This window comes from Simochromis diagramma, unplaced genomic scaffold (assembly GCF_900408965.1).
Source record: "Simochromis diagramma unplaced genomic scaffold, fSimDia1.1 OVJJ01000216.1, whole genome shotgun sequence".
Lineage (NCBI taxonomy): Eukaryota > Metazoa > Chordata > Actinopteri > Cichliformes > Cichlidae > Simochromis > Simochromis diagramma.
Window position 1 is genome coordinate 3,227,558 of NW_024386883.1, and position 13,746 is coordinate 3,241,303.

Genomic DNA, 13,746 nt, shown 5'->3' on the forward strand with positions numbered 1-13,746 from the left:
GCAATATAAAAACGGGAACAACACATTTCTTAAAAAAAACAGTCTCAGGTTTTATTTCAAAAATACCTAACGTACAATAAAAGCTGTTAACAGACAGTATTCACTTAAAAAATAACTTTTAGCAAACAGCTCAGGTGTTCAATAATCCTCTCACCAGTATATTTCTACATTCTACAGTACAGCCAGTCGTGGTATTCAAGCAGGAGTTAATAAACAGACGTCTGCATGGATTCTGCTGGATTCTGTAGGAGTTTATTCCAAATGGCAAGACAGGGGCAGGGAGAAACAATGACATGTGTGACAACCAGTTTAACTTCCCAAACACACACATCTGTGTGTGCACACACACACACACATACACCCGCACACAGTAAAAAGAAAGATGGCTAAATGTTACAAAACAAGGATCCTGTGAACGTTCTGATGTAAAATTCACATCCAGAGCATATTTCGACCAGAGGAGGGACATCCTCGGTTCATAATCTCTTTAAACAAACAGCAGGCATAAAATGAATATATTTAAAGGCATAGTGAAGACACAAATTTACACAAAATGCATTTTTACTATCAGAAGTTCAATCTGAGCATGCTTACAAGGCACGCCGATTGGCTACAAAGCCACATTCAACTCTCCTCTTGATTTAGTTCACAAATGAGTCCTTTTGACTGCCATGCCATCATATGTAACTAACACGAAACACAGAAATACAGCCGTGTCTTGTCTCTCTATATTTTGTCGACCACAGTTTAGACAAATCAGAGCGCAAAACATGTACAACACCCCCCAAATCCCATTTCTTTATCTGAAGGTAACAGCTTATAGTAATGAAAACTGTAACGTACCTGAAGACATAACAGAAAACATACATTTGTAACATGTAATCTGGTGGTGTCTCTTTGAAGGCAACACTGATGAACAAGTAATAAAAACTAAACAGTGACTACAGTAAATGTTCTGTAGTTGTGGTGAAACAACAACACTACTGTGGTTTTCGACAGGTCCTTTAAAATGTTATTTCTGAGTCCATAAATAGCTTTACCGTATAAGGCACTGACTTTTACACTATTATGGACATCACTTACAATGAACCCAAACCTGGTGCTCCTACAGTATTTTGATAGAAGGTCCAGTCCACTTGTGCCTTTGCTGCCATAATGTGCCTCTGGGATCACAGTAAAAAAACCTACAGCGGCCTGAGACAGAAAACATAATTAGCTCCCCAACACTGAGATTTAGGGGAACAAACCGAGACAGATGGATCATGCCGTTACCTTTCCTCACCACAATCCTCTTCTACCCAGGCCACTATTTTTCCTTCCCAACCTGGAACAATTGCTTCATCCAGGAATACCTGCAGGCAAGAGTAAAGACTAATTAGCTTTTAGTACAAGAAATTCTAGGATTATTTAGCATATTAGGTAATAATAACAAACCCTCAGCAGTGTGCACCAGATTTGATTTTACACTTGTGCTGCTTTTTCTCACCTCTTCTTTCACAGTGCCAAACTCTGGGTCCAGGGCTTTAAAGTGGTACCTGTAGTTTCCCTCTCGATCAACAGCTGCCTTAACGTCCTTGAGAGTCACCTCACCCAGCCTGGACAACACATGCAAAGAAACTGTGTCACACTAATTATAATTTTCGAATTTCTTGGCCTGACCTGACACAGTTTACTACACTGAAGCATATGGGAATTGGAAAGGGCAGGTGATTGGATACGTTGTCTCTCACAGGCTGATTTCACAAAATCAGATAAGCCAACCTAAGAGTACGCCGAATAGAAATACTAAGTCTCGGGCATAGACTGTATACAGAAGATGGAAGCAGCCACATTTTGTTAAGCATTTTGAGAATAGGGCTGTTCGATATAACGATATATATCAGGTGAAGATATAAAAACGTCTAACGTTTCATTTTACGCTATCGTTTGTTTCGTGGTGTCGCAAAATAAACTGTTTACGGCAATATTTTTTCATCGTTTTGATGGTCACTGTAATGGCTATATTAATTTCTTAAAGTTCTCTCTTTCTCTTATATTTTATATAACCACACTACGGACGGACAAGTGCCTGTTTTTATGCGTTGTGCTTAGCAACAACGACGGTAACAACATCGCATGTCTGCTTGTTTATGTTCCACATAAACCTTTCACAATAAAGCTCAAGATTCTGTTGAGACTTTTCAAAATAAACTGAATCACGTGAAAGAGCAGATTATTTACGGATGAGAATTAAAAAAAGAGCCGCCAGGTGCTAAAAAATAAACCTTAGACTCAAATGTTAGAACAGGCTTTTCCCCGCAGCACGCCGTGTAATAAAAACGGCGGCCTTTACAACTTATGTCTAAAAATGTATAGTTTCATGCATCTGTTAAAACACTCAACTCCAGCTACATGACGCGCAGCTGGAAACACTTCCCGCAAGACGAGCTGCCCGAGATTCACAGAATTTACAGAAAATGTTACATTTTTGTGATTTATATCGTTATCGGGACGATAGATGTCTTATATCGGGATATGAGATTTTGGTCATAGCGCACAACCCTATTTGAGAAGCATTTTGTTCGTTGTCAATATGATGTGGCACGTAAAAGGTGGGTCTGACAAGGAAACGGAGGCCAACAGAGTCCATAATTTCCAAAATGATCATGTTATATTCAATAAGGTGTGAAACTAATGATTGAAGTCATAAACTCATTGGGAAAGTGTTTCCTGAGGTCATAGATCAAAGGACGGGTCTGTGTTCTCAGACTTCTACACAATCAAACTTCTTTTCTAACCATGCCTCCTGTTGGCCATTAGAAAGATTGCAGGTTTATGACACTATAGAGACCCAAAATAACCATCTTTTAAATACAGTCTAAGGTGTGAAGCACTTCAGTCAGTGTAGCTAGCAGTACAGTTAGTATATTCTTTCAATTGTTGCTGTGTAATATTATCACACTCGTCTATAAACACACAAACCTCTTCGGTATAGTGATCATTGAAGGCGTTGGGGATTTTCCAGTAAAATAAAGGATTTTTGTGGAGGAAGATGAACCACTGTGGGACTGACAATTCTCTATAACAAAACAACAAGAACACAATCAGTAAAATGATTACAGTGTATGGCTGTGAAGCTGGGACACACTAAAGGCTCTTACTTGTGGAAGACGACGAGTCTAAATCTCCGTGTTGGGCTTTGCATCTCGGAGATTTCCCCCTTCCCTGGATAAAATTACCAAAACAAAAAACAAAAACCCTCTTTGAATCTTCAATAAAAATTCAGGGTAAAAATCTGATTTTAAAGTGATCATCAGCTGATAGTTTAACAAGTCAGCAGCTACTTTTAGCTACAGCAGACTCACCAATCGACTCGTGACACCACACAGTTTGAGCTTTTAACCCACAAGGCACAGGTACTAACTAAACTCATAAGACTAATTTATCAGGTGTTCTGTGAATGCATGGTATTTGTACCCTCTGCGTGTGCAGAACATGCAGCCTGTCAATGAGTGATACGATGCCCTGCTCCAGGGTGTCCAGTGTATGGTGCTGCGGGTCGTGGTCTCTGAAGTTGTTCCTCAAACTCCGAAGTGCATCTCTGAGCAGCTGAACTTCTTCTGCCTGCTGACAGAGCACAAACAAACAAACTGAGCTAAACCCCCTCATGCTTGTTTACACTGCTATTTCTGCATATATTCGACGTTTGTTATATCACAGAAACTCTATTTTGAAGCATAGTGCCTTCTGGGTAATCATTTGATCAGCAGTGATCAATGCTCAAACAATCTTATCACATTATCTCAGCATTTCAAAGAACTTGCTGATCTAAAATTTAGAATACGGGGTTATGACATTTCAAGTGTAAAGCAATCAGCCAAAATACTGAGAAGTCTTATTGACAAAAAATAATATTTACGCCAGACACAGAAGGAGCAGGATTTCCAGGGTAAGAACAGCCATTATTTTCTGCACTGGTGGGAATCTGAAAAAAAAAGAGGAATAATCAGCTGTTTATTGCAACTCTGAACTTATGTTTGAGGCAGACAGAACATAAAATCATCCTGCTTAAAGGACCGATGTAGAAAAATACTACCTCTTGTGGATCTCTGCTCATCAGCTCCTGCAGCATGCTGTTTTTATGCTCCAACTCTCTTTGTAGTTCATTCTGCCAAATCACGAATTAATGTAATCAATGTGATGTACTGCTTGCAGGCAATCATTGACAGAGCCCTGAATAAACTGTGATAGCCACAAAGACTTCTTTAAACTAAGAATGTGTAAGCATTTTATGACCCCAGGAAGCCAGAACTTCTGTTTCCAACTTGCATAGATCAGCTCAATATTCAACAAGCATGACCACAATGCCTAAGAGCACCCTCTTCTCTAACCTCAAGCCTGTTGACACTGGGTTTAACAACTAATCTCCAGTAGAATCAGTTTCATATCCTAGATATGCGACAGTGTGACAAACTGAGAGAAACTTTTCTGCAAACACCATCTTTAATTTCATTCAACATGATCGTTTGCTTCAATATATTAAAAATCAAGTAGTATCATCTTGATAAATCTTACAGATTAAATTGTGATGTTTGATGTTATAAGAATACAAATGATATGAAAAGTACAAATATGTATGTACTGTTTAAACCTCAAGCAGGTCAGTCCAAGGACTTTACACATCACTGCCAACTCATTTGAAGGACAAACATTTGTGATTGGCCACCTTTGCATGCATCTCCAAAACATATAAAAATGTAACCAAAAATCTTCATAGAGATTGCCAGGCACAGACACATCTGATTTCCTCACCGCGGCTCAGCACCTGGCTCAGAAACACACCAACAGCAGGCAGCCCTCTTGTCCAATAACTCCAAACTCACCACTCACCATTTAACTGCTGCTTTTCTTTGTCTCAAAGGTGCGCCATATACGCACCGCTGGTACAGTGAAACTGCAAATGTTTCTTTAAATCAGTTATGGTTCCTTTGATTGCTCATCCATTACTCGGATAACTGCAGCAATTCTAGAGCTATACATGCAAACAAGCGCTGACTCTCCAAGGAATATCTAAAGGTCGTTGGTTCTCTGACTGCTCCGGTCTGCATGCCTTGGTATACTTGGTCTGAAACCCAAGATTCGTTCATCATTGTGAATGCTAGACAGAAAGTCTTGTTATCTTATTTTAAGTTAAAGAAACTTCAGGAGGAAATTGAAGTTACTTATAAGGATGAGTTCATAGATCAACTTAAGAGGACTTCCTATCTAAAGCTATGTTTCAGGGCAGTGGTTTAATCAAGACATCTTGTGAACAGAGAGAGAGAGAGAGAGAGAGAGAGAGAGAGAGAGAGAGAGAGAGAGAGAGAGAGAGAGAGAGAGAGAGAGAGAGAGAGAGAGAGAGAGAGAGAGAGAGAGAGAGAGAGAGAGAGAGATTGATTCACACCTGCATGTCCTGGCTTTCGTCGAGCTTGTGTTTGAGTTGCTGTAGAAGTCTGTCCTTCTGAGCGACCTCCTTCTGCTCACGCCCAACCAACCAAAGAGGAAATATGTAGCTCTACATTTAGTCAAACCTTATTGCACAAATGTGTTGTCATGATAAATGCTAAAGTGAGACTCAAATAATAAACTAGAGTAGCTCACCTTGCATTCAGCCCACAGCCTGTTGCATTCCTCCAGCTTCCACTGTAGCTCTGCCTGCAACACATTTCCACGGATGAGGGACTGTGCATTACACATCTATAATGCAAAGTGCCCAACTTTCTTGTAAACAGGACTCTGACTTTATGCTATAAAAATGGAATCGTATTGTATTGTACATTTTTGCTGTCGAGTTCATCCTTCGTCATGCTGGCTCTGAGCAGCTCTTGCTTCATCTGCAGTATCAGCGCCTCCTGAGTGCACAGTCTCTGCTGCTGGGCGTCCTGCACAACAACAACCCAACAGAAAGTCGGCACTTTTTCAATACAACTAGAATCATTTTCAACTAAGCACTAAGATCATTAACTGGGTCTAGATTTGTCCCACCTTGACTCCCTGCAGGCTCCTCACTTCCTGCTTACAGCACAACAGTTCCCTCTGAAGCAGCAAACACATCGTTAATAATGTTAATAATTAATCGCAGTGTGTTTCGCCACAAATCCATTCTAGGTGTCATGTTTCCCAACAAAAACAAGAGGAGAAAACAGTGACATAAAAACAACCTTGTAAAAAGTAACTGTACCTTCAGCTCTTGAGCTTCCTCCATACTCTGATCTAAACGACTGCGAATGACTATCTGGAAAAAAGGAGAAAGAGGGAATGTGTGTGAGAACTGCAATGGAGTGAGAAAACAGTGAAACTGATACCCGTGTCACCCTCTGAGACATGCGCGCACACAAAAACCACAGCTATGAAACAGTAACGTGATCTGTAGTGAACACAAAGGGTTGAAGACGAAAATGACACAGGAATGACAGAGAAAGAGAGACAGCAAGACAGAGAGCAGAGAGCAGGGATGAAATAAAGGCAACAAATGTGAGAGGAAAAACTAAGAAAAAGAAACCATTATTACCAGCTGCTGTTCAGACGTGTTCCCTTGTTCCAAAGTCAAAGACGCATCCTGCTCGTCCTCGGGCAGCGAACCACGCAGCAGCAGAGCCTTCAAAGGCACACACATGTGACAGCAGTGTGCACGGTGTTACATTAGCTGGCAGGTTGCCTTATGAGGCAGTGCAGCTGTGTGCACGGTGTATGTTAAGAACTAAAATAAAAGCTACTAAGAATTGCATTACAATCCTGCATCAAGTAAAAGTCAGTAGGTAAACAACATAAACAGGACCTTGCATGTTTATGTTGTTTAGGGTAGTGTGTTCTGGTCCAGTGCAGGGAACTGAACCATGACCCCCACACAGTTCTTTTAAGAAGAAATCTCAAAAATCACCTGAAGCCTTCTTTTACTATATGTACGAAAACATGAGCAAAATACAAGCAGTGCTTCACAATATGCGAAGAAGCACATCAGTGATCAAACATGGAGGTTTATGATGAACACACCTGTAATGCAGACACCATTTTCCGTGTCTCCTGCACCTCTTTCTCCAAAGTATCATTGAGAGAGTCCCCCCATGCCATCTCCACTGCAACTTGAGATGACTCGGCTACACGCGCACACGTGTACAAACAAATAACACAGTGTCACTGTGATGTCAGTGGGAAATTTGGAGAAATTTAGAAATGAACCTGAAGTGACGAGTTGTGTCTCACCACTGCTTTGCAGTTGCTCCTGGTCTTGCTCCTGCCTGTCTGAGTGGCTGCTCGGTGGAGCTCTTGGTGATGACAGCGGACTAACAGAGCTGAGGCTCATAAAGGACAAAACATTCATTAATCATCTTGCACTACAGAAGCATGTAGATGTGTGCACCTACATAAAGATTTAAAATACTTTTCATTCGTTTAACTCTCTGTCAGCTCTATTTTGCACGCCTACAGAGAAGCTACACTTTTCTGTAGGATAGCAGAGACCAACAGCCTCCTCTCCAGAAAATAAATATATATATATATATATATATATTTTGGAAATCTCCAGTCTCTGTATTTCACCTCAGGGTCTTCTTCGTAGCTTGGAAAAAAATGCTTTACCTTCAGAAGGTCAGTCGTAACCTTTACTAGTTTACTGTCCACACCAGAAGTAATATTACTTTACACCATGTATGACACTCCATTTAATGCTGACTCACATGTCTTTGTTTCAGGTTCTGACTGCACATATTTGCATTTTTAGCAGCATGAGAAAAAAACAGAACAACCACGAGACAAAAGTGACAGTTATCATGCACAAAGCACTGTAAACATGTCGTAAGCAAAGCATGTAAACTGCTACCAGGGTGTCTCTTTTATAAATCTTTGCAGATAAATGTCTCGTCTCACATCCTGGAGGAAAAGGAGCCTGAAGGGATCAAAATCCACTTGAACACTTGAACTAACCAAACTTTCAGTTATGCTAAAACACGCATAACCTCACACAAACCTCAGGAATCACCACAAACCCACACAGCATCAGTGTCTTGCCTTACCATTTTATCTGCGCACCCCCCATAGCGAGCTATGGCCGCTTCAGCTGGTACTTAACAACTCCAAGTAGTTGACTTTGTCTGCAAGAGTCTAGCATCTACAGCTAAGACAAACTAATGGCAATTTGTGAATCTCCTCATGCTGAAACATCCGCTCCCCAGCCTCTAGCTAGCTAAGGGTAACCATGGCAATCAGCGCAGCAGCTTAGTATCTCTCAAATGAGCAACATATGGGAAGGATGGCAGCATCGGGTTTTATTTATATCTCTGATGAATCAGTGTCTCTCTGAGAAGACAAACCCCCACTGGACTACAAATAATCAATTAATTCAACCCTCACTCTAAAAATAACTGTAACTAAAAATATGATCACATAACTTCAAAATGGACATGTGATTTGAGAAGACAAAGGTTGATTTTTTTCCCCTGTCATCTGCCTGTGGTTTGCTCAGATGTACTAAAACACTCTCTCTTTCTTTCTCTCTCTCTCTCACACACACACGCACGCACGCACGCACACACACACACACACACACAGAGAACAAAACTTGCAGCGCTAAGACCAAAGTCATATGCTCTGTCAGGCAGTTTCTGCAAAGTAAAACACACACACCACAAAAATGTGGTTTTCTGTTTTTAAACTGCTGAAAAATAAGTTTTAAAAATGACAGATATCAAATTTACATAAACAGTGCTGCATGTAACACTAACATTCAGATACTTTTACAGATAAAAGTGGCAAATTTAGGAGAGAAAACTTGGAAAAGTAGTGTTTTAAGTCAAGCCTGTAGTGCATGGCTACCTAACTATATAGCTAATAGTTTGTTGTCGGCCTTTTATTAGAAAGATTTGCTGATCTTCAAATGTTACTTTCAAGTTACTGATCCCTTGAAAATCCACACACCCAGCCTCAGAGGCTCACAAGCTAGTCTACTCCTAGTGATGATCCCAAGTCTGAATAAAAGGGTGAAAGAGCATTCAGCGTAAAATCAAATTGTGGATCCATCACTGTAACAACCCTAAATAAGTTAGCAGCTAAAAGGCCCTCTCTAATGTAAAAATACTTTTAAAAAAACAACATTTAATTACATCACTCTGTCAAATAAAACTAATAGACAGAAGCGGGGTCTCTGATAAAGGTCAGGGGCATTGTTGACACAAACAATTTAGGCCTAGTCTGGATGCACATGTCTCATAATATTAAAAACAGGGAGTGTCTGTGTAAACATCTCTGAGTGGGCTTTCATTGAAGTTTGATGTTTATAGTATTAAAGCTTCTAGATATCAGCTATAATACTATAATGTTATATATGCACAGATAGGTGGACTGAGTATTTCTGAGTATATTGTTAAAGGAAAAAATTGTGGAAAGAAAGAAGGAATCTCATGTGATCTCTGGGGTTTGAGCTGAACCTCTCCAAAGTACTCGTAGTGTAATTCTAACATTTTATTGTAATCCTTCATCCTGATAATAACAAAGTATATTTCTACAAATAAAATTAATTAGAAATAAAGCTCTGTTACCTTGTATAGTGGAGGTTAATAAACCTCTTGATGACTTTCAGCCAGCAAAGCCAAGCCTCTTTATATGCATCGAGTTATGTAAGCATGGCAATATGACAGCTTTCTAGTAATATAATTTCAGTCCGCTACATTTATTTTTGCCCTGCATGACTATAACAGCAATGGCAAACACAGGCTTGTGCAAAATTACCTGCTATGCTGAGGGTTATCCTGTTCATCTGGGGCTCCTCTTTCATACTGTTCAACCAGTGCACGGACACACACACTCTTCTCCCCATCCAATCCACAGCCACTGAAAGACAACCGAATAGCTTTTCAACTTGCACACAGAGACATTCTTTATTTTATAGCGTTTGTGAGGATGGAAACATGACGATTGGTGTTTCTCCACCAGAGGACAGCAAAGACCACAGAGCTATTGCTCTGTCACTCCACATCTGACCATCTCTGGTGCCATTTAAAGCTAAGAATCAGCCCTTTTAGGGCTTATGATACAACTGTACTCTGCCATAGAGAGCACAGGTTCAGCTGAAATGTGACTAAAAGGAAGCTTTAATTATTTGCTTCCTCCACAGATAAAGAATAGGAGCTCAAATACCAGATTCTTAGTTACTTAATTAGAATATGAATAATTTCTGGCAGTTCTGACAAACTAAGACAAGAATAATGCACAAATAAATCAACAGACTTCATAAACAGGCAAACAATAATAACATACCTGACTGTATGCTACAGCCCTGTTTATACCAATGAGCTTTTTGAGCTTCAAGACATAAGAAGTCTTGTGCAAATAAAAAAAAAAAAAAAAGATTGGCAGCTTTACTTTTATCAAACACACGTCAATGATTAAGCCATATGTGCTGAAATACAACTCTTTCAAAATATGCATTTGCTAGTTTCCACAAAGACACACAATTGATTTCTAATGCACTCAAATCTAAAAAAAATACGTAGAGCTGCTAAATAGTTTGACGATAAATATCTTTAATTATTTCTGGAACACAGCTTTTAGGCACTGCACATCTGGCGGTGCATTAATTATTTAACAACTCAATCATACAACTGTATGATCATTAAAAAACTGGCTTTGTGGGGTTAAAAATGACTAGTTAAGCATGTGACACTTCCATGGTGTTGGTTTAATAAAAGTGAGTGAAAGTCCTCTGCAGATGCTGAGGTGTTTTCTACAATGCCGGCTAACTTTAGTCTGTTAGATCTGTAGGCCCATTTGATTGACTTGTATGAAAAGAGTAACCACTTTCAGGTGCAAATTAAAATAAGTGGACAGAGGAATTTTACAACAAAAACTTTACATTTGTCCGAACTACATCAAAGCAAATGACAGGAAAGCAGCCTCTGCATGATTCTAAACAGAAATCTATGGGGATAAGAGTTTACACCCATGATTATATTTACAACATGTGGCCAGCATACCTGTGGAGGCGTGCGGTATGTGTGGGCAGTGAGGCATCGTGTCGAGCTGATGCCAGAGTAGCAGCGGCACCCTGAGCTAGAGCAACAGTAGACAGAGGGTTGTGACTGGCATGGCCTCTCGTCAACCTCCTCCCGCTCCCAGAAGCATTCCTGTGATTGGCTGTTGGTTTGAAATGGGCCGCCAATGCCAGAATTACCCTCATTACGGATTTCAGATTACCATCGACAATGTCTGCAAAAACAAAAGAAGCACATGTTAAGAGTTTCCCTACACTTTTAGACACTGTTTACACTTATAGACAAATACATATATTTGATACAAGCGTTTTATGGACTTTAAGTTCTAATTTTAATAACACTTCGTGGCTACAACTGTGAATAATGAGCCACAGAAAGTTTAGGAACATATACTCTTGAAATAAAGAAAAGAAAAAAAGAGCGGAAATACATATTTTTCTGTAAGTTCACCTCTTGCGGATATGTGAGGCATGCGTATGTGCCTGGAGGAAATGAAGCGCAAGACTTCCTCCACATTCTTCCTGCTCTCCTCTTTGTTTTGTGGAGCAGCATACACTCCCTCCAGCACCTCCTCAGCTCCCAAAGAGAATACGAAACATCATTAACGGCCATGTAAAGAACAAGTGTTAAAAAAGACAAACAGGTGTTGAGCACAGACTGTGTTCAACCCTAAATTAAACAACATCTTATTGGTGGTTTATTTTGGTTTTCCCCTCTATTATTTTTTCATCATGTCATCCATTTGTTTGTGTGTCAGTGTGCAGGATTGTATTTACCAACTATCTCGATTAGCTGTGTGAGCACAACCCCATCCTGCAGATCATGCCTGAGGTCTGCGATGAGCTTCAAGCCTGGTTTCCTCTTCAGCTGAGAGTTCACCCAGGAAACATATGCTGCCAGCTGCTGCTGCAATCCATCAATCAGATGCACAAATCCGACAAACCACAAACACACACATTAGACTGGCTGCCAAAGAAGCCTGCGACAACGGCATAACACACGGGTGCCTTTGTTTACGCCACTGGGTCAGAGGGAGAGGGGGCAGGGTCCGCCTATTGTCCCAATGGATTTTACTTTTACTCCGTGAAGTCAGTCATGTACCTTCACGTTCAGAGTAGAGGTGCAGAGTTCACCATACTCCCCCATTGTACTTCACACGGTTCACTCGTACACTCCGTGGGTTTACCACATCTTTACCGGTATCGGTCAGTCACGTGACACCCCGTTGTCCGGGATACGCCACAAAGAACCTACCCATCTCCACAAACCAGAAATGCTCATTTCACGCTAATTGTGATGTTTAATTGCGATGTTTGGTAGCAGTCGAGTCTCACTTCCTGTCAACCGTTTCGTTAAACGTTATTGTAGCCATCCAAGTCAGGCATAAAACTACATCTTACGTCAGTTATTTGTCCAATTATTTCATTTACAACCATCATATGAAATTAGCAAAAACGGCGTCAACATTACCTGAGCTGCACAAACTACAATAAAGGATGCTTTTTTATTTTTTATCTAAGGTTAACTTCAGTGTCCTACCGGCTGACGTTTAAGAAATTTAATCGCTTTACAATTTACAACAAACACAACGTAATAAACATTAACAGTAGTAACGCCGAGTAAAGTTACCTCGTTGAAGCCTCCGTGAAGAACCTCATCCATCAAACTTCCTCTCGAGAGTGAGGCGATCATCTTCTCACTCGAAAACCCATTTAAGCCAGCCAGCTAGCTGGCTAGCTTCGCTGACTGTCACACGGCTGGTCTAAACATGGGGCAGAGCCCCGTTACTAACTACTGCTGCACTTCTGCAAACGTCAACAAACCCAGACAATTGGGGGATCTGAGGAAACGACTACCGTTACTCTGGCATGCAGACCGGTGTGAAGTAAGATTAGACACTCGGAACATCCGGTTGAACGTTTCACAATAAAAATGCACATGACTTCCGGAAGTCATGAAGCGTTCAGATCAAGTACTAATGAACACATTTTAATGACCACTAAGTCACTGTCATTTTTACTTTCCTCGCTATGATTTAAGTTTTGTTTTTAGACACCTTCAGAACTGTTTAGGCCTTATAACTGATCTTAAAACTGGAGCTGCCAAAACCAATCAAGGCACCTCTCAGGATTTCTTTCTTTATCTGTCAAAGATCCTTTAGCCCTGTCGATTGACACGTTTGGGTCAGATTCCCTTAGGTGTTGTCCTACCAGGAAAGGCTGTCGTTATTAGGGGAGTGCGGTATTTAAGATGGCTTTAGCGTCAAAATCCAGCAAGGGGAAGACCCAAGGTTTCCCAGGGGAACAATGTATTTTAATAAGATAATCACTGTTTTTATTTTCCTGTCTGTGGTCAAAAGCTTGTGGCTGAATGGTGTACAAATGTTCACAGGAAAAAAAAAATGAAAATCTTCCTAACTTTTAGTTACAATTTTAGTTACAATTATTTAAAAGGCAGAATTAATGTTTGGTGACACCTATTTTTGATACTCCTGATGCTTTGTTTGTATTGATGTTATTTGTGTGCTGAAATGAAATGAAAGATAGAAAGAGTGTGTAATTATAGCAGAAGAATATCCAGGTGAAGGTGCAACCCTGTTGTGAAACAAAAAAGAAAAGTCAATTCAGAGATTAAGGATTCCTTTTCTGACAGAAAGCACTTGTTACCCACACTTGATCCAAATATGAATACTTTTACTTTAAGTATCTGTATCATTGCATTGCCATACCGAATAGTCGTCACT

The 13,746-nt window shown here is 40.3% G+C and overlaps 1 protein-coding gene across 4 annotated transcripts; it reads right to left on the reverse strand.

The window, feature by feature from the left end:
- Positions 1–33: 33 nt before the first annotated feature.
- On the reverse strand, positions 34–12,973 carry LOC120734313 (dixin-like). Of its 4 annotated transcripts, none has more exons than XM_040033064.1 (21): positions 12,633–12,973; positions 11,780–11,906; positions 11,454–11,579; positions 10,986–11,217; positions 9,742–9,843; positions 7,222–7,316; positions 7,012–7,115; positions 6,530–6,616; positions 6,200–6,253; positions 6,004–6,054; positions 5,796–5,900; positions 5,620–5,673; positions 5,423–5,494; positions 4,076–4,147; positions 3,899–3,964; positions 3,457–3,606; positions 3,141–3,204; positions 2,962–3,058; positions 1,487–1,595; positions 1,273–1,352; positions 34–1,194 (listed from the first exon to the last, which is right to left on the reverse strand). In XM_040033064.1, the coding sequence occupies exons 1-21, from the start codon at positions 12,693–12,695 to the stop codon at positions 1,185–1,187; spliced, it is 1,920 nt and encodes a 639-aa protein (XP_039888998.1). In that variant the 5' UTR covers positions 12,696–12,973; the 3' UTR covers positions 34–1,184. The 4 variants fall into 4 exon arrangements, with proteins under 4 accessions (XP_039888998.1, XP_039888997.1, XP_039888996.1 ...); XM_040033063.1 differs by having other exon boundaries at positions 3,457–3,603; positions 11,780–11,909; positions 12,633–12,969; XM_040033062.1 differs by having other exon boundaries at positions 11,780–11,909; positions 12,633–12,969.
- Positions 12,974–13,746: the final 773 nt, after the last annotated feature.